The sequence below is a fragment of the Cervus elaphus genome, chromosome 5 (genome assembly GCF_910594005.1).
Source record: "Cervus elaphus chromosome 5, mCerEla1.1, whole genome shotgun sequence".
Lineage (NCBI taxonomy): Eukaryota > Metazoa > Chordata > Mammalia > Artiodactyla > Cervidae > Cervus > Cervus elaphus.
The window spans coordinates 94,093,604-94,117,113 of record NC_057819.1 but is presented as its reverse complement, the minus strand read 5'-3'; the positions used below and the strand labels follow the sequence as shown (position 1 = coordinate 94,117,113).

The window sequence follows — 23,510 nt, the reverse complement described above, 5'->3', positions numbered from 1 at the left end:
TGATAACATTTTACCTGCAGTAGAACTTCTTTCAAAACTGGAGTCAGTAGTCAGTATTCTCAAACTCTGCCACTGCTTTATCAACTAAGTTTACATAAAGTTCTATATCCTTTCTTGTCATTTCAACAATCTTCAGAACATCTTCACCAGGAGTAGTTTCCATCCCAAGAAATCACTTTCTTTGCTCATCCTTAAGAAGCAACTCCTCACCTATGAAAGTTTTATCATGAGAGTGCAGCAATTCATCACATCTTCAGGCTCCACTTCTAATTCTAGTTCTCTTGCTGTTTCCACCATATCTGCAGTCACTTCATCCACTGAAGTCTTGAACCCCTCAAAGTCATTCATAAGGGTTGGAATCAACTTCTTCCAAATTCCATTTATGTTGATGTTTTGACCTCTTCCCATGAACCATGAATGTTCTTATTGGTATCTGGAATGCTGAATCCTTTCCAGAAGGTTTTCAATTGACTTTGCTCAGATCCACCATAGGAAAAATTATCAATGGCGGTTACAGCCTTACGAAATGTATTTCTTAAATAATTAAATTTGAAAGTTGAAATGACTCCTTGATCCATGGGCTGCAAAATTGATATTGTTTTAGCAGTCATGAAAACTACATTAATCTCATTGTATATCTCTATTAGAGATCTTGGTGACCAAGTGCATTGTCAATGAGCAATTGTATTTTGAAAAGAATCTTTTTTTCTGAGCAGTAGGTATCAATTGTTGCTGTTCAGTCGCTAAGTCATGTCCGACTCTCTGCGACCCTGTGGACTGCAGCACACCAGGCTTCCCTGTCCTTCACCTTCTCCCAGAGTTTGCCCACTCATGTCCATTGAGTTGGTGATGCCATCCAACCATCTTGTCCTCTACTGCCTCCTTCTCCTTCTGTCGTCAATCTTTCCCAGCATCAGGGTCTTTTCCAATGAGTCGTCTCTTCACCTCAGGTGACCAAAGTGTTGGAGCTTCAGCTTTAGCATCAGTCTTTCCAATGAATATTCAGGGTTGATTTCCTTTAGGATTGACTGGTTTTGATCTTCCTTCTGTCCAATGGACTCTTAAGAGTCTTCTCCAGCACCTCAAGAGTCTTCTCAGGAGGCAGGTAAGGTGGCCTGGTATTCCCATCTCTTCAAGAATTCTCCACAGTTTGTTTTGGTAGGTATTGATGATGGGCTTCAATTATTCAGTAAATTGTGTTGTAAACAGATGTGTTATCATCCAGGCTTTCTTGTTCCATTTATGGGGCACAAGCTTTCAATCAATACCAAATAACTGGAAAACACTTCAGATAAGATATTAATGGCGCAAAGACATACACATGCCTCAGTGAGACAGACAGGCGTTTATACTAACCAAACAGAGAGAGCAATGCTCTGTAGGCCTGTGTTTTTCTGAAGTAAAGATTATCTGTTTCTCAGTGTTTATTTGTCTACTACTTTCCTGGTGCTAGATTTGATAGGTGAACTTTGAAATGTTGGCCCCAATAATGACTGTGCTAGTTCATAATCTTTATTAGATTGACAGTATAATCCCCCAAAGTGTTAGAAATATTTCCAAGCAATTTCTGATCTTTATTCTGCATTTCTGGGCATGTAATATGGTATTCTACATGATGTATTCTACATGTAAACATGGTTTACATGCTTTTAATTAAAGTTTATGTTTAGATGATGAGTTAGCATAATTCTTAAGGGCCCTAGGATTTGGAGAATGGTAGGTGAGCATATGGCTTCAACTGAAAGTCCTCAGCTGCATTAGCCCCTATCAAAGAGACTCAGCCTGTCCTTTGAAGCCAGGCATTGACTTTGGTTCTCTGGCTGTGGCATCTCCTTCCAAAGTAAGGCCGTTCTGTCTACACTGAAAATCTGTTGTTTAGTGTCTCCACCTTCATTCATTGACTTAGCCGGATCGCCAGGATATCTTGCTGCAGCTTCTACATCGCACCGCTGCTTCATCTTGCACTGTGATGTTATGGAGAGAGCGTCTTTCCTTAAACCTCATGAACCAACCTTAACTAGCTTTGACCTTTTCTTCTGCCGCTTCCTCACCTCTCTCAGCCTTCACCGAATTGAAGAGAGTTATGGCCTTGCTGTGGATTAGGCTTGGGCTTAATTTTGTCTGAAATTTTCTGCTCATCTGATTTTTTATCCAGACCTCTCAAACTTCCCCCATTTCAGTGATAAGTCTGTTTGGCTTTCTTATCATTTGTGTGTTCACTGGAATAGCACTTCTCATTTCCTTCAGGAACTTTTCTTTTGCATTCACAGCTTGGCTGTTTGGTACAAGAGGGCTAGCTGCCAGCCTATCTTGGTTTTGACATGCCTTCTTCACTAAGCTTCAAGTGAGAGCCATGCACCTCTTACTTTCCCTTGAACACTTCGAGGCCCTGGTAGGGTTATTAATTGGCCTCATTTCAACAGTGTTTTTTCTTAGGGAATAGGGAAGGCTGAGGAGAGGGAGAGAAACAAGGGAAGAGCTGGTCAGTGGGGCAGTCAGAACACACACAATGATTGTCAACTGTTTGCCATCGCACATGGGCACAGTTCATGGCACTCCAAAACAATTACAAGAGTAATATCAAAGATCACTGATTGTAGGGAACTTCCTTGTGGTCTAGTAGCTAAGACTCTTTGCTCCTAATGCAAGGGGTCAGAGTTCAATCCCCGGTCGGGGAACTAGATCCTGCATGCAGCAACTGAGACCTGTTACAACCAAATAAATGCTTTTGTTTTTAATCACAGATCACCATAACAAATATAATAATAATGAAAAAGTTTGAAATATTGCAAGAATGACCAAAATGTGACACAGAAACATAAGTGAGTGAATGCGATTGGAAAAATGGTCCCATAGACTTGCTCAATGCAGGGATTCCACAAACCTTCAATTTGTAGAAGACACGATACCAGTGACAAGCAATGAGGCAAAGCGCAATGGAACAGCTGTGCTGAGGACTTCACCTGCATCGTTTGATCCTGTAAACAGCTCCATAAAGTAGTCATGATTGTCCCAACTTTGATGATGAGGACACTTGGGCTCAGACAGCTTAACTAACTTATAGAGAGTGACTAAGTTGAAATTCATACCAAGCTGATCCAAAGCTTGGGGACTGGAGTAAATGAGAAGCTATCATTGACGGGGCAAAGGTTGGAATAATAAAGACAAATCACCTCTCATAATTTGCCAAGAGTTATGTCAGCATCAATCCAACTTCTAATGATTTTGTTGAGTAAAGGGAATTTAAAACAATCTTAGTTGCAGAGCCTTTTGAAAATGTTACAACACTCCTTGAGATAATTTGAGATATCCTGTAGCGTTGCAGAACTGGAGCTAGGAATTGCTGTCCTAAATATTTGCTCACCTTTTTGATGATGATAATAATCACCAAGTATTTCTTTTTGCCAGTGTTGTATAGATAATTTCCTGTTGTAGCAACAACCCTAACAGGTAGGTGTTGGAATCCCTGTTTTACAGATGAGGAAACCAAGGATTGGAGAAATAAAACAATATGCTCAAACTCACACAATTAGCATGGATTATAGTTGGGATTCAAACCCAAGACAGTTTGACCCCACAGTTCACGTTGTTTCCTCTGCAATGTACTGTCTTGGAGACAAAGGGTAAGGATAAAGGTATAAGGATGTGATTGAGAATATCTTACTGCTTTAGGAGTTTGGGGGTTGTGGCAAAGACATTCAAAATTCACTGAATATCCTTGTGCTCCTCACATTTCCCTACTTCCTTTCCATTAACTAGCCCACGTGACTAGTTCTAGTCAAGGGGTGATAGAATTAATGGTGTCACTTTTGGACCAAGCAAAGCAGAATGGATGCATATTCTGTCATATCTTTCTTCCTCTGACATGGCAACTGTGGGGAACACCTGTCAGTCTGGGATTCTGAATAATGACGTGGAACAGAGTTACCTGCTCATATGTAAGTGAGAGATAGACCTTTGTGTTAAACCACTAGTCTTTAGGGTTAATTTGTTACTGCATCATAATTTAGCCTATTCTGACTAAAGCAGGTATTTTCATTGGCATAATTCAAATACAAAACTTTCATTATACTAAGAATTTAGGGAAAGTTTAATCTAGTTTAGTGAAAAAATGCTTAATTTTAAGGGCAAGTTCATAATAATCCCATTTCTCCTACCAGGGATCCTGAGTCACATAAAATGCTGAATAACCTGCAATAAAATCATAATTTTCCCTTTGAATATACTTATATCTATTGAAAATGCATCTTTAAGGAAATAGGGCAGCAATAGTGCAAGTCAGAAAAAAATAATTTATTTAAAAAGACAAATTATACTTAATCTCATGCCAGTGACTATAGAAAACAAAATCTGCAAATTAATGACAAATTCCTTAACCCAGATAACCTTTTATCAATAGCTTATTTCTGCAACATCAAAGTTGTTGGATAGCAAACATCATAGGTAGTTTTCCATATGTAGTACTGGAAAATATGAAGGCCACTACTCTGAATTTCCAAAAACCTGAGTTCTCAGAGAACTGTGTACATCTTAAGAAGAAATCAGAAATCTGGTGTTCCTGCCAACACATTCCTAAAGTATTACTGTGGAAACGCATGAATTATTTGTCTTTATATCTTCAGTCAATCTTGGTTGTTTCAATAGTATCAGCCTATGTTTAAATTTAAGGTGTTAATAGCAGTCTCTTACATTTTCATGTTACCTTATAGTTTATAAAACATTTTACATATATCTTGTTAGATCCTCACAGCCATTCTGTGAAACAGGTACTGATGTCATTATTTATGATGCGCAGCTGGAGATACTAAGGTTCAGAAAGGTTGAATGATCTGTCCAAGGTCACAGAGCTTGAACAAAGTCATTCCTCTCATCACCCTGACTTTTGGCTCTAGGTAAGTACTACAGTGAGCTTCCCTGGTGGCTCAGTGGTAAAGAATTTGCTGGCCAATGCAGGAGAAGCAGATTTGATCCCCAGGTCATGAAGATTCCTGGAAGAAGGAAATGGCAACTCACTCCAGTATTCTTGCCTGTAGAATTCCATGGACAGAGGAGCCTGGCGGGCTATAGTCCACAGGGTCACAATAGAGTCAGACACAACTTAGCGACTAAACAACCACAACAAAGTATTACAATTGCTCTCAGTTTTGTACAAGACAATCATTCAGCCCTTTTGTCTTGTGGGTAATCACTATAAGCCATTTCCTTCTCCAGGGTCCTTCCCGACCCAGGGATCAAACCCAGGTCTCCTGCATTGCAGGCAGATTCTTTACCAGCTGAGCTACTAGGGAAGTACCAATCACTATATGCCAGTGATTGGCATACCCACTCTAGTTTTCTTGCCTGGAGAATTCCATAGACAGAGGCGCCTGATGGGCTACAGTCCATGGGGTTGCAAAGAATTAGACATGACTGAGTGACTAACACACACACTGTATGTCAGTAAGAATTGAGATAGGAGATGAGAAATGAAACTAACACACACAATGTTTAGAATTTCTCAAAATTGAGTTCTCTGAATTACCTGAAGTATAGTGACATCACATAACAATAGTTACACTTCCTTTGAACACTAATGTTATACTTTCCTAAGCACTTTACATATAACTCAATCTTTATAACAATCATATAACAAGGGTCCTATTTTTACTGCACCCATTTTACAGAGGACGAAAATTGAGGCACAGAGAATTTAAGTCACATGTCCTGGGTTACATAGCTTGTTAGTGGCTGAACAAGAATTTAGACCAAGGTTGTACGGCCCCTGGGTCTTTAACCATTAGACAAAATTGCTTCTTATGTTAAGAACCAACTTATAGGGACTTCCCTGGTAGTCCAGTGGCTATGACTTTGAGCTCCCAGTGCAGGGGACCCAGGTTTGATCCCTGGTCAGGGAACTAAATCTCGCATGTTGCAACTAAGACTTGATGCAGCCAAATAAATATTTTTAAAAAATCAAAACTAACCTATATAGCGCTTCCTATATGGCAGGAACAAACATATATACACCCATCTAATCCCTATTAGTGACACATTTAACATTTGAATTCAAACTGAAATTAGAGAGACAGCGAGAAAAAAGAGGATGAGTAAGAAAGGAGGGAGAGAGAGAGAGAAAAACAAACAGGAAGAACAACTAAAAGTGCCTGCAGTGAGGGCTCCCATTCAACTCAAAGAACATGTGTCCTGAAGTGAGCATGAGACGGAGAGAAGAATCAGCTCCCCTGGCCAGCCCCAGTTTCCACCTGCTGAGGATCAATCTAATGTTCACGGATTTGCCAATGACTTCATTTGGTTCTCAACCAAAGAAACAGCAAGCTCTTCCCATACTGGAATAAAAACCTGCTCTGTTGTACTTAATTTTTTTTTCAGGTTTCTTGTTTGTTTGTTTCTCTTTATTTTTTTGAATTTTATTTTTAATTAGAGGATAATTACAATATTGTGATAGCTTCTACCACATAACAACATGAATCAGCCACAGGCATAGCCACGTCCCCTCCCTTTTAAACCTCCCTCCCACCTTCCTCCCCATCCCACCCCTCTAGGTTGTCACAGAGCACTGGTTTTGGGTTCCCTGCATCATACAGCAAATTTTCACAGGTTAACTAGTTTACATATGTTACTAGTTTACATATGGTAACATGTATGTTTCAATACTACTCTCTCAAGTCATCCCGCCCTCTCCCTTCCCCCATGTTTTTAGGTTTTTTTTTTTTTTTAATACATTTATTTATTTTAACTTGTTTATTTGACTGCCTCAGGTCTTAGCTGCAGCGTGTGGGATCTAGTTTCCCCACCAGGGATTGAACCAAGGCCCCCTGCATTGGGAGTGTGGAGTCTTAGCCACTAGACCACCAGAGAAGTCCCTCTGCTATGTTTATTAACAGGAGGTGTTTGAGTCTCTGAAGTGACACTTTCCCAAGGAATTTCCAAAGATAGTGTTGACTAGAATCTATTTTTGCCTGACTTTGGAACTTAATCCTTGAGTAAGCCGCAAGTCACTTGTATCACTGAACATGACCAGGGCTAAAAGGAGTAGCTGGATTCCTGGAGTTTGTAACATAACTCTGCTGTGTATATTCAACGTTGCTCATGAGAAAGTTTCAGCTACCAGATAAACATGAAACTACGGCATGTATGAACAATTGCTTTGAAAAACAAGCCTCTCCTCCTGGCTTGGCCACTAATGAGCTGTTCAGCTCAAGGATGTTATACAATCTTTCAGAGACTCCAAACTAAGCAACCAGACCAAAGGACAATCTCTAAGATCCTGTGAGCCCTCATTTATTGACATTTTTAAAAAATTTAATGGTAACAAAACTTAGGAAGACTTACTACCTTCTTGCATGTCATTCTGCATACTGTGTTCCTTTTGCAACAGATTCTCATCCTAAAACAGGTCATTTTTCACTCCAGCTGTCATTTGTAGGTTTTATAGGCAGCTAAAGGGCATCATTTAAAACATTGTACTAAAGAGGATATAAACTTTGCTGTCGCAAAAGAATCATAGCCTTGAATTCCTGAATTTTATAGTTATGGTACTCATAAAAGTGTTTAATAACAAACTTGGCTCACTTGGAACTCACCAGTCTAAAGGACTTTGCCCCAACTGGACATGTGGATCAGATTTGTTTTTTTAAGAAAATATTTAATCATCTATTGACAATTTCATATTTATACTAATTCCTGCACAATCTGTTTCAACCACTCTAAATGTAGAAATAATGTTTCATGATCCCACAATGCTATTAAGCATCTAATGAAGACTTCTATCACTGATCTTTTTTTGTCACGGTGAGTGGTCATTAAGATTTTCTACCTATATCAGGCAAATTAAAATGGGCCAGGACCTCCCTGGTGGTCCAGTGGTTAAGAATCCACCTGCTAATCCAGGGAACTCTGGTCTGATCCCCAGTCCAGGAAGATTCCATGTGTCGAGGAGCAGTTAAACCCGTGTGCCATAGCTACTGAAGCCTGTGTGCCCCAGAGCCTGGGCTTATCAAGAGAAAGCTCTTGCCCAGCAGCGAAGACCCGGATAGCCAAAAATAAATAAATAAACATACAGTGTTCTCAAAAAATTAAAATGGGCCAATGAGAAAACTTAACAGCTACATGTGTATGCACCTGGGCTTCCCACGTGGTCCTGGTGGTAAAGAACCTGCTTGCCAACGCAGGAGACACAAGAGATGTGGGTTCGATCCTGGGATGGGGGAGATCCCCTGGAGGAAGGCATGGTAACCCACTCCAGTATTTTTGCCTAGAGAATTCCATGGACAGAGGAGCCTGATGGACTACAGTCCATGGGGTTGCAAAGAATCAGACACAACTGAAGCACCTTAGCCCAGCACAGGTATGCACCCAAGAAAAACTTCCTGATCATGTTCCATGTCAAAACCTAGCGGAAAAGCACCCATAAAACTAAACCATCCACAAATAGAATATCTACACTGGTTGCTTTCCTGCGAATTGAGAAATGACACACTACACTCAAAAATTTATAAATCTGCAAGTTTGTTATTTAAACTGACATGTCTCAAGGACTCGTTTCAAAATGCTTTCACTTAGAGTCTATCTTCTTAGTCTCTGGAATCAGATTACCTGGGTATATATCCTATCTCTACCACTTCACTAGCTGTGTGATGATGGGGAATTTACCTAATCTCTCTGCTCCTGCATTTCCTCTTCTATAAAATGTGGACAGTAATAGAATCTACCTCCTGATTTATGGTTACTCTGAGGATTAAGAAGCTGAGACATGTACACTGTGAGACACACTGTGCACTCACTAAATTTTAGCTATTACAGAAAATTTTATTCATGGACCAGGGAAAGTCAAGACACTGCTTGGGAGCAATAAATAAATAAACTTTAGCTATTATAGCTACTACCTCATTTTTCAGAAGAAGAAAAGTTCTTCATTATCTTTTTTTAGATTTTTATTTGCCCTGTGTGAATGTGTTCAGTTTTCCTTCCATCTGATAAAGTATTCTTCTCGGAACAAGGAAGAAAGAAAACTAAACAAAAGAAAAATAAGATGCACAAATGGAAATCTGATGAGAAAGTATTATAAAGGATGTGTATTAGAAAAGGTGGATTTGAGTCATCAGCTCCTGCATGTTAACTTTATTTCTGAGATTTGTATGCTTTGTCTCAAGAAACACCTCTGAAAAGAGTACAAGAATGCCATGATTATTACACTTAAATATTTGCTTAAGACAGTAAAGCACGTGGTTCAAGAACAAAAGAGTTAAAGCTCTGGATTTTGTTAATTGCAGCATTAAGGAAAGCCAGTCTAACAGCATTCCTAAAGGGAAACCGGAATCTATGGCCTCCAGTGATGTTTAATTATTATTTTCTTTCAGGTCTAATTTCTCCTTTTTCATCTCTATCATTTTCTCTTCTGTGTGCCTTTCTTTTCCTTTCACATTCATTTCAGTCTTTCTGTAATTCTACAATTTAGGTTTTGGTGATTACGAGTGCGGGTGATGATTTATAAAAATGTTTAGTACAAACAGAAGCATTTTCAGGACTTCCCTGGCTGTCCACTGGTGAGGACTCCATGCTTCCAATGCAGGGGGGGAGGATTTGACCCATGGTTGGGGAACTAAGATCCTACATGCTTCACAGCGCAGGCAAAAAAAAAAAAAACAAAAACAAAAACAGAGAGAGAAGAATTTTCAGAGTAGCCCAGCTAGGTTTTCCTTGTGGCTAGAACTTCACAGCCTTCTATCAATGGCTTATTTTGTTGTTCCCAAGGATCTGACAAAAGGAAAGGAAAATGGGGGGCAGTTTCCTTGCATCTTCCAGAATAAAGTCTTAACCCCTAATGGGTGCAATTGGCCCTTCATGGTTGGCCCCTGCCTTCTTGTTCTTTAACTCCAACTACGCTGAGTCTTCAGTTCCCAAACAAAGGCTTACTACCTTAAATTCTTACTATAAGATATCACCTCCAAGTAGAATGACCTTTCTCAGTTATTAGCATTTAACAAACCCTTAATTGTTCCAATGGAGAAGGCAATGGCAACCCACTCCGTACTCTTGCCTGGAAAATCCCATGGACAGAGGAGCCTGGTGGGCTGCAGTCCATGGGGTCGACAGGAGTTGAACACGACTGAGAGACTTCACTTTCCCTTTTCACTTTCATGCACTGGAGAAGGAAATGGCAACCCACTCCAGTGTTCTTGCCTGGAGAATCCCAGGGACAGCGGAGCCTGGTGGGCTGCCGTCTATGGGGTCGCACAGAGTCGGACACAACTGAAGTGACTTGGCAGCAGCAGTAATTGTTCCAAACACAAACCGTCTGTCTCTCTTCTAAGAAATTCTCCCTAAAGCTCCCAGTCTGACTTACATATTCCTCTTCCATGCTCCACATTACACCATAAAAGCCTCTGCCAGATAATAATGGTTAGGGTTAGGGTGATTCACCTCCAAAATATATCCCATATTCATCCACTTCCTTTCATCTCCACTGCTGCCTCTTGATCCAGGTCACCAGTCATCTTTCTCCTGGACAAATCGTAGCTTCCTGACAGGTCTCTGTGGGCCTCTCTGGTGGCTCAGTGGTAAAGAATCCGGCTACAATGCTGGAGACATGGGTTTGATCCCTGAATTAGGAAGATTCCCTGGAGAAGGAAACGGCATCCTCACTCCAGTACTCTTGCCTGGGAAATCCCAAGGACAGGGAAGCCTGGTGGGCTATAGTCCATGGAGTCACAAACAGTCAGACACAACATAGTGACTTAGGACACAGCAACAGGTCTCTGGCTTACATTCCCTTCTCCATTCAGTCTGTCATTTACACTGCAGCTAGAAAGACCTTTTTAAGAGGAAATAGTTCATATAACAAAAATACAGAGAATGTATGAATTCAAGTATAACAAATGGGATGAAAACCCGGGTACCTGCCACCAGTTTAATTAAACACAAGCTGGCTGTGTTTAATTTGAAGCTGGCTGTGTCTCTTTCCCAAGAGGCAAACACAACCTTGAATTTGGAGTTTAATATTACCTTGTTTTAAAAACTAATTCTTTTACCAAGTATGTCTATATGTCTAAAAAATTATTTAATTTTGTTTGTTCTTGAGCTTTTAAAAATTAGTCTGTGCCATCTGCCTTGCAATTTGCTCTCTGTACTCAACGGTAACATTTTTGAAACTCACCCATGCTGATTTTCATCTTCTCTGTAGTATTCCACTGAATACTGTAATATTCCACTGTCATAACACAGGCATACTCCTGTTGATGAACTATTGAGATTTTTCCATGTTCTATGCAATCACCAGCAATGCTCACATAAACAGTCATGACTGTGACGCCTAGTGCATGTATCTGAGAATTTCTCTAGGGCAGGGCCGTGCAATGGAACTTACTTTGATAATGAGAGAGTTCTATATCTAAACTCTTCAATATGGCAGCCACATGTCACTACTAAGCACTTGGAATATGACTACTGCTGCTGAGAAACTAAATTTATACTTCAACTTTAATAAACAAATGTAATTAGTCACAAGTGGTTAGTGGCTACCATATTGGATGATATGGTTTTCGAATACACAACCAGAAATAAAGTGTCTGGGCTATAAGAGTACATGCATCTTCAACTTTACAAATATTGACAAATGTTTCCCAACTTGTGTGTAATATAATTTTTATCTCCACAAGCAGTATGTAATAATTATCAATAGTACTTTTTTACTGCCTGCCTTTAAATTTTTTACCTATCAAGAAATAACGTGGCATCTTACTAGATTTTATTGTGCATTTCCAATGTTACTGTTTGTTTGCCATTGATTCCTCCTTTTGAGTGAAATGCCTGTTTAGATCTTTTTTCCTTCTTCATTGGGTTGTCTTTTTTTTCCTATTGATGTTCGGGAAATATCAGGGGAGGTCTTTGGGGAGAAAAGGAAAACTGTACAAAGGAGTTCTGTACTTATTTTCAGTATTATTTTTTGATTTGTCTTGACACTGGATCTGTTTACCTATGGAAGCCCCATGGAAGCAATTTTCTTTCTAAAATTGTGGATTTCACATTTCCTAAAATTGTAGAGTTCTGCTGCCAGTAGCTTTGTTCCATGAGGTGTCATGGGGCTCAACAATATCTCTTCTGAATGGAGATGTAGGGGAAGGTCTGAAGAATCCTGTTCTTAGGGAAATGTCTGCCTGGCTAGGTCATCTGGAGCAGACCCAGTGGAAAACCAGTTTCCCTTTGTTCTTCTGTGTGTCTACACGGGGGCTGAGTGGATGGGTGTGACTTGCTGGGTGGAAAGCTGGTACTGAGGGTGACACCCTGGCTATGAGGGCAGAGCAGGAGATCTGGCAAAGTGATGATGATAGTAATTTGGGGGCATGGGATGGGGAGATATAGTCATTGGCATGAAAAGGGTGGCAGGAGCTTGTAAAACTGGCCCCTCCACCTTCCCCAGTGATTCCATCTCTTCTTTTCCAGAGGCTTCTATTTTAGCAATTGAACCTTCCCTTCCATGTATTTAATCTCTCATCTGCACTGGTTCCTGCCTTTCATCCTCCAGGTGGACATTACTTTAGTTTTCCTTTTCTCCCCAAAGACCTCCCCTGCTATTTCCTTCCCTCTCAGCTCACTGCAATGTGGTGGCTTCTGCCCATCCCAGCATTCACTGAAGCTGTTCTATGGTCGCTGTTCTGAGACTTAGACTTTCCAATGATTTATTGTATCTATTTTATCAACTGTAGGTCCCATCCAAATATCTCACGAAGGGTTAAAATTTCAGAACACAGAAAATGTTAGTAGAAAAGGTCCTCTACGTTTGGACCCTGTTGTCTCTGGGCTTCCCTGGTGGTTCAGCTGGTAAAGAATCCGCCTGCATTTTGGGAGACCTGCATTCGATCCCTGGGTTGGGAATATCCCTTGGAGAAGGGAATGGCTATCCACTCCAGTATTCTGGCCTAGAAAATTCATAGACTGTATAGTCCATGGGGTGGCAAAGAGTCAGACTCGACTGAGCGACTTACACTTCACTTTTTCAGTTCCTGCTGCTGCTGCTGCTATATCACTTTAGTTGTGTCCAACTCTTTGCCACCCAATGGACTGGAGCCCACCCGGTTCCTCTGTCCATGGGATTCTCCAGGCAAGAATACTGGAGTGGGTTGCCATTCCCTTCTCCAGGGCATCTTCCCAACCCAGGGATCGAACCTGTGCCTCTTACATCTCCTGCATTGGCAGGTGGGTTCTTTACCACTAGCGCCACTTGGGAAGCCCTAACAAACCCTTAACTGTCCCAATTCAGAGGATCTGTCCTCTCTCCCAAGGATCTCTCCCTAACACTCCCAGTCTGACTTACCTGTTCCTCTTCCATGCTCCATGTTACACTATGCAAACCTCTACCAGATCATAATGGTTAGGGTTAGGGTGATTCACCTGGAAAATATATCCCCTATTCATCCACTTCCTTTCATCTCCACTCTTGCCCTCTTGAGCCAGGTCACCATTCACCTTTTGTCTGGACAAATTACAGTCTTCTAACTGGTCTCTGACTTACTCACATTCCCATCTCCCTTCAGTCTGTCATTTACACAGCAGGTAGAGTGGTCTTCTTAAGAGGAAATATTTCATATGGACAAAAATAGAGAATGTATGAAATCAGATATAACAAATAAGATGAAAACCCATGTACCCACCACCAGTTTAATAAACTTGATATTTCTAACACCTTTGAAGCTGTCTCTTCCCCAAAGGCAAACATGACCTTGAATTTGGTGTTTAATAATCCCTTGTTTTAAAAGACAATTCTTTTACCGTGCATATTCATATGTCTAAAAAATACATTATTTAATTTTGTTCGTTGTTGAACTTTTAAAATGTGGTTGTGTTCCATTTGCTTCCCAATTTACTTTTTGCCTTCAATGTTACATTTCTGAAATTCACCCATGTTGATCTTCATCTTCTCTGTAGTATTCCATTGTATGCATATGTCATAATGCATGCATACTCCTGTTGATGAACTTCTGAGTTTTTTCCAGGTTCTGTGCAATCACTAGCAATGCTCACATAAACAGTCATGACTCTGATGCCTAGTGCACATATGTGAGAATTTCTCTAGGGCAGGGCTGTTCAATGGAATTACTGTGATGATGAAAGAGTTCTATATCTTACACTCTCCAATTTGGCAGCCACATGTCATTACTAAGCACTTGGAATGTGACTACTACTCTTGAGAAAGTAAATTTTTAACTTTAATTTTAATAAACAAATTTAAATAACCACAAGTGGCTAATGGCTACCACTTTGGACGGTGTAGTTTTCGAATACACAACCAGGGATAAAGTTTCTGAGCTATAGAGTACATGCATCTTCAGCTTTACAAATATTGACAAATATTCTCCAACTTGGCCATATTATTTATATCTCCACAAGCAGTATGTAAGAATTGCCAATAGTCCTTTTTGATAACTGCCTTTAAAAGTTTTGCCTATCAAGAAATGATGTGGGGCTTCCTTGGCTCAGCGACTAAGAATTCACCTGCCAATGCTGGGGACACGGGTTTGATCCCTGGTCCAGGAAGATTCCACGTGCCTCAGAGCAACTAAGTCCATGTACCACAACTACTGAGCACATGATCTAGAACCCACGAGCTGTAACTAGTGAGCCCACAGGCTGCAACCACTGAAGCCGAAGTGCCTAAACTCTGAGCTCTGCAGCAAGAGAAGCCACCACAATGAGAAGCCTGTGCACAAGGAAGAGTGGACCCACTCACCACAACTGGAGAAAGCCCACATACAGCAACAAAACCCCAGCACAGCCAAAAATAAATTTTTGAGAATTAAAAAAAAGAAAAAAGAGAGATACTTGGAGTAGGAAATGGCAACCCACTCCAGTATTCTTGCCAGGAAAATCCCTGGGACAGAGGAGCCTGGCGAGCTCCTACAGGGCTACAGTCCATGGGGTCACAAAGAATTGGGACACGACTTAGCGACTAGACAACAACAAATGTAAAACTCAACCCACCCAATTCTCCCAACATCCTAATTTCCTCTCCCCACCCCTTCTTATCTTTAGTTAATGTCCCCAGGGTTCAGCCTGGCTAGAGTTGGAGGCCAGACATAACTTTTGGAAGCAGGGTGGTCTCCGGAGCCTCTGCAGAAAAAGGCTGGAGGTGGCGGTGTGGCTCCACCCAGACCCTGCCCCTTCCCCCAGTTAGAAAATAAGTCCCTGGTGTCTACTGGGAGAGCAGCGCGGTGCTTTGGAGTAGGGCAAGCTGGGGCCTGCCTGGACTGGCCATTCCAGGGACCTAGCCCCTGCATCGCCTGGGGCAGGGAGGTCCCAGTGAAGAAGGAATTCATAGGGCCTGAACTCGATCTCAGGCCTGTCCGTGCTGGCTGTGCTCGACTGCCTCTCCAGTGGACTCTGAACTCTCTGCTTAGTGCCTGTGAGGACGACAATGGAAGGATAAGACCCCCTCCAGACAGAGGAATCCTGAAGATCACATCCAGGCTACTCATTGCCTAAGAGGAAGCATACCGTAATCACACCTGTCTCCGGACAGGTCATAAACTTTTTTTCGTATCTGTCAAGATGTAATCACAGGCTTATCGATTATTAACTGGTTGGAATATAACTGCGGGCTTATTGACTATTGACTGTTTAAGACACGTACACATGGGGCAAGTGGTGGGTTAAGACACGTACACATGGGATAGGAGGTGGGTTTAGACACGTACGCATGGGGTATAAAAGATTTTCACAAATGCTGGACGGGGTCCTTGGCTAAGAGGAGACTCTGCCTTGGGCCCGCCGGCGTAATAAACTGCACTCCACTATCTGCATTGTCCTTCTGAGTGAGTCTGTTTCCCGGAAAGCGTGGCTATAACACCAGGAGTGCTGCCGCCCGCCCCCACTCCTATATCCAGAGGCAGGGGTTTACATAGTTTTTGAGTGCCTCCCTTCCCCTGTGGGGGTGCATAGGCTGCAGTACACTCAGAAGGTGGCCCCTCACTCCATGCCATTCTCCCAAAGCAGGTTGGGAGAAGGGGTAGCTGGCTGGACCAGACTAGCTTCCCAGATGCCTGGGGGGTAGTGTCAATTAAAAAAAAGAGAGAGAGATACTGTGACATCTTACTACAATTTTATTATGCATTTCCAACATTACTGTTTATTTGCTATTCATTCTTCCTTTTGTTTGAAATGCCTGTTTAGGTCTTCTTTCCATTTTTTTTTTTATTGGGTTATTTGTCTTTTCCCTATTGATGCTTTGGAGTTCTCTACATATTTTTAGTATTCTTTTTTAACTTGCCTTGACACTAGATCTGTTTGTTTAACTAGGGAAGCCCCATGGAAGCAAAAGGCAAAAGGCATAGCTGAAATGGCAGGTGATGTCATTCACTAAATTCACATGGATTCTCCTTTCAAAAATTGTGAATTTCATGCTAGAGTTCTGCTGCCAGTAGCTTTGTTCCATGAGGTGTCACAGGGCTCAACAATATCTCTTCCGGATGGAGATGTAGGGGAAGGTCTGAAGAATCCTATTCTTAGGGAAATGTCTGCCTGGCTAGGTCATCTGGAGCAGACCCAGTGGAAAACCAGTTTCCCTTTGTTCTTCTGTGTGTCTACACGGGGGCTGAGTGGATGGGTGTGACTTGCTGGGTGGAAAGCTGGTACTGAGGGTGACACCCTGGCTACGAGGGCAGAGCAGGAGATCTGGCAAAGTGATGATGATAGTAATTTGGGGGCATGGGATGGGGAGATATAGTCATTGGCATGAAAAGGGTGGCAGGAGCTTGTAAAACTGGCCCCTCCACCTTCCCCAGTGATTCCATCTCTTTTCTATCCTATTAATTGAACCTTCTCTGCCATGTGTTTAATCTCTCTTCTGTATTGGTTCCTGTCTCTCATCCTCCACAGTGGACTTAAGTTTTCCTTTTCTCCCCAAAGACCTTCCCTGCTATTTCCTTCTCTCTCAACTTACTGCAATGTGGTGGCTTCTGCCCACCCCACCATTCACTGAAGCTGTTCTCTCTAAGCTCACCTGTGATTCAGTTGACAAACTTTTCTGAAGCTTTCAGTCCTGTTCACCTTCTTCTCCTTGTCTTCCTGGGATTCCAGGGCATAACTCTTTCGGTCTTCGCCTCCCTCTCTCACTGTTCTTTCTGAGTTTTAGTGCTGGCTTCTCTGTCTTTACCCACTCTTTAAAGCCACTATTTGCAGAGTTAATGGCACCCCCTTATGGCATCCTTGTAACAAATAGTAAAAGGTGCACCATAATCTGGCTGGGCACAGCCTTGGGCCAGGATGCATGGTTTCAAGCCTCATTTGTCCCACTCAGCCTGACATCCTTGTGCCATTAACACCCTCTACAATTGCATGCAGCTGCACAGGGTACAATTCTTGGTGCTTATCTTTTTTTTTTTTTGCTTTATGCTCTTTCTCTTTACAATCTTGTTGACTTTCATTGGATAGAAGACCTATGTAATTCCAGACATCTTTTCCTCTGTCTCCTGGACTACTCTTCCTGGGTATCCTGTGGGTACTTCAAATTTGCCAAAGCCAAAACTAAATTCATTATCTGCTCACTCACATTTTCCCACATATCGATTTTTCTGAATTCTTCTCTAAGTTCATGATGAGTGATGTGATGTGCTCAGTCGTGTCCAAGTCCTTGTGGCCCCATAGACTGTAGCCCATCAGGCTCTTCTGTCCATGGATTTTTCCAGGCAAGAATACTGGAGTGGGTTGCCATTTTCTCCTCCAAGGGATCTTCCCAACCCGGGGATCAATGCAGGGACTTCTCCTATGTTTCCTGCATTGGCAGGCAAATTTTTTTTTTTTTTTTTTGGCAGGCAAATTTTTTACCACTAGTGCCCCCTGGGATGCCCAAGTTAATGATATCACCATCCATCCACTCATTCAAGTGAAAACTTCCAGATTATCTGTGCCTCTTTTCCACAGTTTCAAGCTTCTGTCACTCCCCCAAGTGCACTGCTGGATTAGCTGTCTAAATAGTTTCCCTGTGTTTAGAAGTTCTCCCTTCAAATCACTCTCCCCACTACTGTTGTTGTTAAGGATCCAACATTTTTACTTAATGTTTATTTACTTGGCTGCACCAGGTCTCAATTGTAGCATGTGGGATCTTCCATCATCTTTGCACCATTTTTGATCTTCACTGCAGCGTGTGGGATCTTTTAGTCACAGCCTGCAGGCTCTAGTTCCCTGACCAGGGATCAAACTCAGGCCCCCTGCATTGGTAATGGGGAGTCTTAGCCATTGGATCACCAGGAAGTCCCTGTGTTTCCTTCTTTACATAGAAATGAGCATGCATGCTCAGATGCTTCAGCTGTGACTGACACTGTGGCCCTGTGGACTGTATGTAGCCTCCCAGGCTCCTCTGTCCATGGGATCCTCCAGGCAAGAATTCTGCAGTGGGTTGCTGTGGCCTTTTCCAGAGAATCTTCTGACCCAGGGATTGAACCTACATCTCTTACATCTCCTGCATTGCAAGCAGATTCTTTTACTGCTGAGCCACCTGAGAAGCCCAGAAATGAGCATATTGCTCCCTTATTCAAAAACCGATGTTGGCTTCTCAATTACCATAAGACAAAGTCTAGATATGCAGGAATGGCAAACAAAATCTTTCATATTCTGGCCCAAACCAACTTTTCCAGTCCTACACTTTGTCCCTGATCCTAACACCTTCCTTGATTTTAACCACAATAGACTATGAAATCGGTTTCTTGAATGTGATTTTCCCACTTGCTTTAGTGCCCCAGTGCATTTGGTGGTGTCTTCCTCTGGGTTTTCCCCTATGAGACTCCATCATCCACTCTTTATGACTATGCTCACAAGTGACCCTTTTTTCAGGCACCTCTGGTTCTAATTAACAGCCCCTTTATCACAGCTTCTAGCACTATTGGCATATTAGTATGAACTGTCTAGAAGTTATTTTGCATCTTTTTCACTACATTTTGTGTTTCTGAAGGGCAAATTTAAGCTTGTTCATCTCCATATCATCAGCAGCTTGCCTAGTACCTGTACATGGTAGATGCTGAATAAAATTTCATGAGTTGAATTGGGCAGGATGCTTGAAGATCACTTTGTGAAAGGCCCAATGACTGCTCTCAGCATAATTTTCAACCTATTCCTTTTCTTTAGACATCAGAAGAATCTCAGAATGAGATAGTCCATGGACCCTATTGGAGACAGTTGCTATGTCATATTCCCAAACTTTAGCCAGGTCTCTCCAGGGATACAGAGGCTGTGATTTCTCAAATGACTAACTGGTGTCTGAGTATGGTTCTCCCCAGATATCAGAGTTCCCTGGAATCAGAGATTTTCAATCTAGGACCTAGATTCTAGGTTCCACTGAAGACTCTCACCATTCTAAGAAGCTTAGCAGTTTCTTCAGTGGTAGAAAGATCAATATATATTGTTTTATCACCTGTGGGTCCCATCCCAACATCTCACTAAGGTTTGAGATTTTAGAGCATGAAAAACAAAAAGAATGACTTCACTATCTCAAAACCTTGTTAAACCTCTCAGTTATCCTGCAAGCTTGGATGAAAACCCGCTCATTTGCAGGTTTTGTAGAGAGCCGAGCAAAACAGTATAGGTGAATCAGACTGACTTCTATCATTCTCCTTAGTTAAAAGCCACGGTACTTGCTGGTCTAGGTAGGACACCCTCACCAACTCTATGAAGCCTAGAATGAGTATTTCCTCGAAATGAGCAACTGGATGCTTGTAGAATCAACCGTGGTAGCTACTGAGGGTAGGAAAGAGCTTGATTCCAATTTCCCCTCAAACATAAAAACGTGGTTCTACTAGAATCAAAGCAACAAGTTGCCACTGAAATTGCAGTGACCGGTCAGCAAAGGAGGCCTACTGGAAGCGCCTTTGGGTTCATTTTTGTGACAAGTCAACTCACCCTAAGCCCAGTGTTTAATTATGCGACCCCTCAGCCCGCTCCACAGTCTGGAGCCCTCTTTTGGCCTCTGAAAAGGTTTAATGGGGGATCAATCCACAATGCTAGTGTATTCGGCCTCCGAGGCCCAGCATGGAATCTCTAAGGTTTCCGCCTCGGGGCTGACCTGATCTCAGGAGGGCGCCCCGGGGTCGGGAAGCGTAATCACAGCGGCCCACGTGGGCCGGAACCACGGGGGCACCAGCCGGGGGTGGGGGCACTGGCAGCTCGGAGCGCGTCAGCAGCCCGCCCCCTCTGCCCTCCCCTGGGCGGGGCCAGCCCCGACGGCGCTGACTCAGCAACGCGTGGGGGGAGTTTTGTCCCTCCGCGGACCCCGTTTCTCTCGCCCTCCGCCGCCACCGAGCCGGTTTCCTCTTTCCGGCGCTCCGGGTGCGAGAGGCAGGTCGGACCGCCCAGCCTGCGAAGCGCTGTGCCGTCCCGGAGCCGGCGTGAGGACCCCGAAACTACCGTTCCCCCGCCGGGCAACGTGGGCGCCATGAACGGAGCGGGTGAGGCGCCGCTCTTCCCTGCCGAGGCTCTGCCGGGGGGCCTCTTGGGGCTCCGCTGCGTCCCGGAGGCCCGGTGGCGGGGAAGGGCCGGGGCTGGGACCCCGGGCGACGGCGGGGACGGAGCTTTCTGGATGGGCTGGAGGGGCCCGGAGGGAGGCAGCTTCGTGGGCGAGGACGCTGGTGAAGGGCTCCGCTGCTCTATGGTCACCGCGGGATGCTCTTACCAAGTTAGAGCCGGAGTGTAGGAGATGAGCCCTCCTCAGCCTTTTTTTGATGTTATGATCCCATCAGGTATTCCAGCAGGACTGAATTCGGAGAAGGTAGCGGCTCTGCTTCAGAAACTGAATTCCGACCCTCAGTTCGTACTGGCCCAGAATGTCGGCACCACTCACGACCTGCTGGACATCTGTTTGAAGAGGGCCACGGTCCAGGGTACTCAGCATGTGTTCCAGCACGCCGTGCATCAGGAAGGCAAGCCCGTCACCAACCAGAAGAGTTCAGGTGAGGTCTTCAAACTTCTTGCACACGTTCCTTGACTTTTCTGAGAGCATACCATTGTGGCGTCTTACCTAAGAACGGCCTTAAAGGGAACAGAGGTTTGGATGGAGAGAACTTGGGATAAATTCTTAAGAGAATAGACGCAGATACAGGCAGGTCCAAGGAAGCTACATTGTGACTTGTTTTGCTGCTCTGTGGCTCCTTGGTGTATTTGATTTGAGCACTCAAGTGACTGACTAGTCCAAGGTCATCTGTTTGAATGTACTTTGCAGATACTCTGTCCTGAAGTTATATGATTGCAGCCCGATGTCTTGGAGATACTCTTTCTTGGTACAAAACATGCAAAAATGGGACTTCCCTGGTGGAGCAGTGCATAAGAATCTGTCTGTCAATGCAGGGCTCGGGGTTCCATCCCTGGTCTGGGAAGATCCCACATGCCTGGGAGCAACTAAGCCTTTGTGCCACAACTGCTGAACCTTGCTCCTCAACTAAGACCCAGTGTAGCCAAAAATTAAAAAAAGAAACGTAAAAATATTCATACCCTAGAGAACTCCTCCATGTTGCCCTGAAGGCCATGTGTGGGATGGAAAAGACACAATGTAATTGCATCAAAACATCATCAAATGTTTTTAAGCATGCCTTTTAGTTGCAACTTGAACAAATGTGCTAAAGGTTCAGTTCCCACTCAGAGACCAGTTTGTATGCCTTGCTGGTCAAGAGCTCTTGTTCTACAGTCTGGCACCACAAGAAAAACAGCTCCAGTGAAAGATGGGTTATCTAGGAACCTAAATAAGGAGGACATTCTCACAGCAGAATTATACTAAAAGAACTTTTTAAAGCCTGTGTATGTTAGTTGCTCAGTTGTGTCTGACTCTTTGCAACCCCACGGACTGTAGCCTGCCTATCCATTTAAAAACTTCTCCCAGTCTATTTATTTTGGCAGAAAGTGGATCAGTGCTTGTTTGAAGCCAGCCAAAACTCAAAAGTGTACATTTATGATGTAGATGTATTTTATTGTATGTAAATTATACCTCAGTAAAGTTGATTTTTAAATTTTAAGGAAAAAATTATGACCCTGCAATAATTAATGTTTTGTCATCATAGAAAATGCTTGGGGTGGTGTGGCCTGTCAGGCCACAAATTATTCAGTCAGTAATGTCCCAGTGGTCTTACATGGTGTTGAATTGCAGTGACCTCTTAGGGAAGAGCTTGGAAATGTGCATCTGCAACAAATCAGGTCTTATGTATTCTGTAGTGTCACTTTTACTTACAAAAGATATAGATAGCGCATGAGCTATGTAGTTTATTTTCATGCAGTTTTCACATTAACAGTTCATCTAGATTTCCTCACTAGAAAGTAATATTGTATGTATGAGAGAGGTAACTAAGTCATTAGTAATTTAGGTATGCTAAATCATTAGTGATTTTGAAAAAACACGGTATGTATACTAGTGGTAAAGAACCTGCCTGCCAATGCAGGAGACATAAGAGACATGGGTTCGATCCCTGGGTAGGGAAGATACTTTGGAGGGCATGGTAACCCACTCCAGTATTCTTGCCTGGAGAATCCCATAGACAGAGGAGCCTGGCAGGCTACAGTCCATGGAATTGCAGAGTTGGACATGACTGAAGCACAAAGATCACTTAAGTCGATACAGAAGATGGTAACATTGTGGAGTTTGTGGTTATCTACTTATAGGACAAATGAAGAATATGATTATATGCTTGAGGGGTAGCATAACATTTTTAGAGCCAGCTTTACGTATGGATTCAAAACATTGCTGTCTCAAAAATGGTAGATGTAAGAAAGATAACGTGTTCTGATTAAAAGAAAGTAAGTAAAGTAAAGTCACTCAGTCGTGTCTTACTTTTTGCAACCCCATGGACTGTAGCCTACCAGGCTCCTCTGTCCATGGGATTTTCCAGGCAAGAATACTGGAGTGGGTTGCCATTTCCTTCTCTGGGGGATCTTCCCGACCCAGGGATCGAACCCAGGTCTCCAGCATTGCAGACAGACGCTTTACCATCAGAGCCACCAGAAAAAGCTATGACAAACCCAGACAGTGTATTAAACAGCAGAGACATTACTTAGCTGACAAAGGTCCATATAGTCAAAGCTATGGTTTTTCCAGTAGTCATGTATAGATGTGAAAGTTGGACCATAAAGAAGGCTGAGCGCCAAAGAATTGATGCTTTCGAACTGTGGTACTGGAGAAGACTCTTAAGAGTCCCTTGGACTACAAGGGAGATCAAACCAGTCAATCCTAAAGGAAATCAACCCTAAATACTCATTGGAAGGACTGATGCTAAAGCTGAAGCTCCAATACTCTAGCCACCTAATATGAAAAGCTGGCTTATTGAAAGAAACCATGATACTGGGGAAGATTGAAGGTAGGAGGAGAGGGGGTGACAGGATGAGATGGTTGGATGGCATCACTGACTCAATGGACATGAGTTCGAGCAAGCTTCGGGAGATGGTAGAGGACGGGGAAGCCTGGCGTGCTGCAGTCCACGGGGTCACAAAGAGTTGGACACGACTGAGCAACTGGACAGCAACAAGATGATGGCAAAGGCACTGATGCC

At 42.9% G+C, this 23,510-nt stretch overlaps 1 protein-coding gene across 1 annotated transcript in view; it reads left to right on the top strand.

Annotated features, from left to right (window-relative positions):
* The first annotated feature begins 20,209 nt into the window (after positions 1-20,209).
* BLMH (bleomycin hydrolase) overlaps positions 20,210-23,510 on the top strand; it is a 40,946-nt gene continuing 37,645 nt past the window's right edge. Inside the window, exons 1-2 of the mRNA XM_043903290.1 lie at positions 20,210-20,429; positions 20,721-20,930. Of these exons, the coding sequence (XP_043759225.1) occupies positions 20,417-20,429; positions 20,721-20,930 (223 nt within the window). The 5' untranslated portion in view covers positions 20,210-20,416. The remainder of the gene's footprint in view (positions 20,430-20,720; positions 20,931-23,510) is intronic.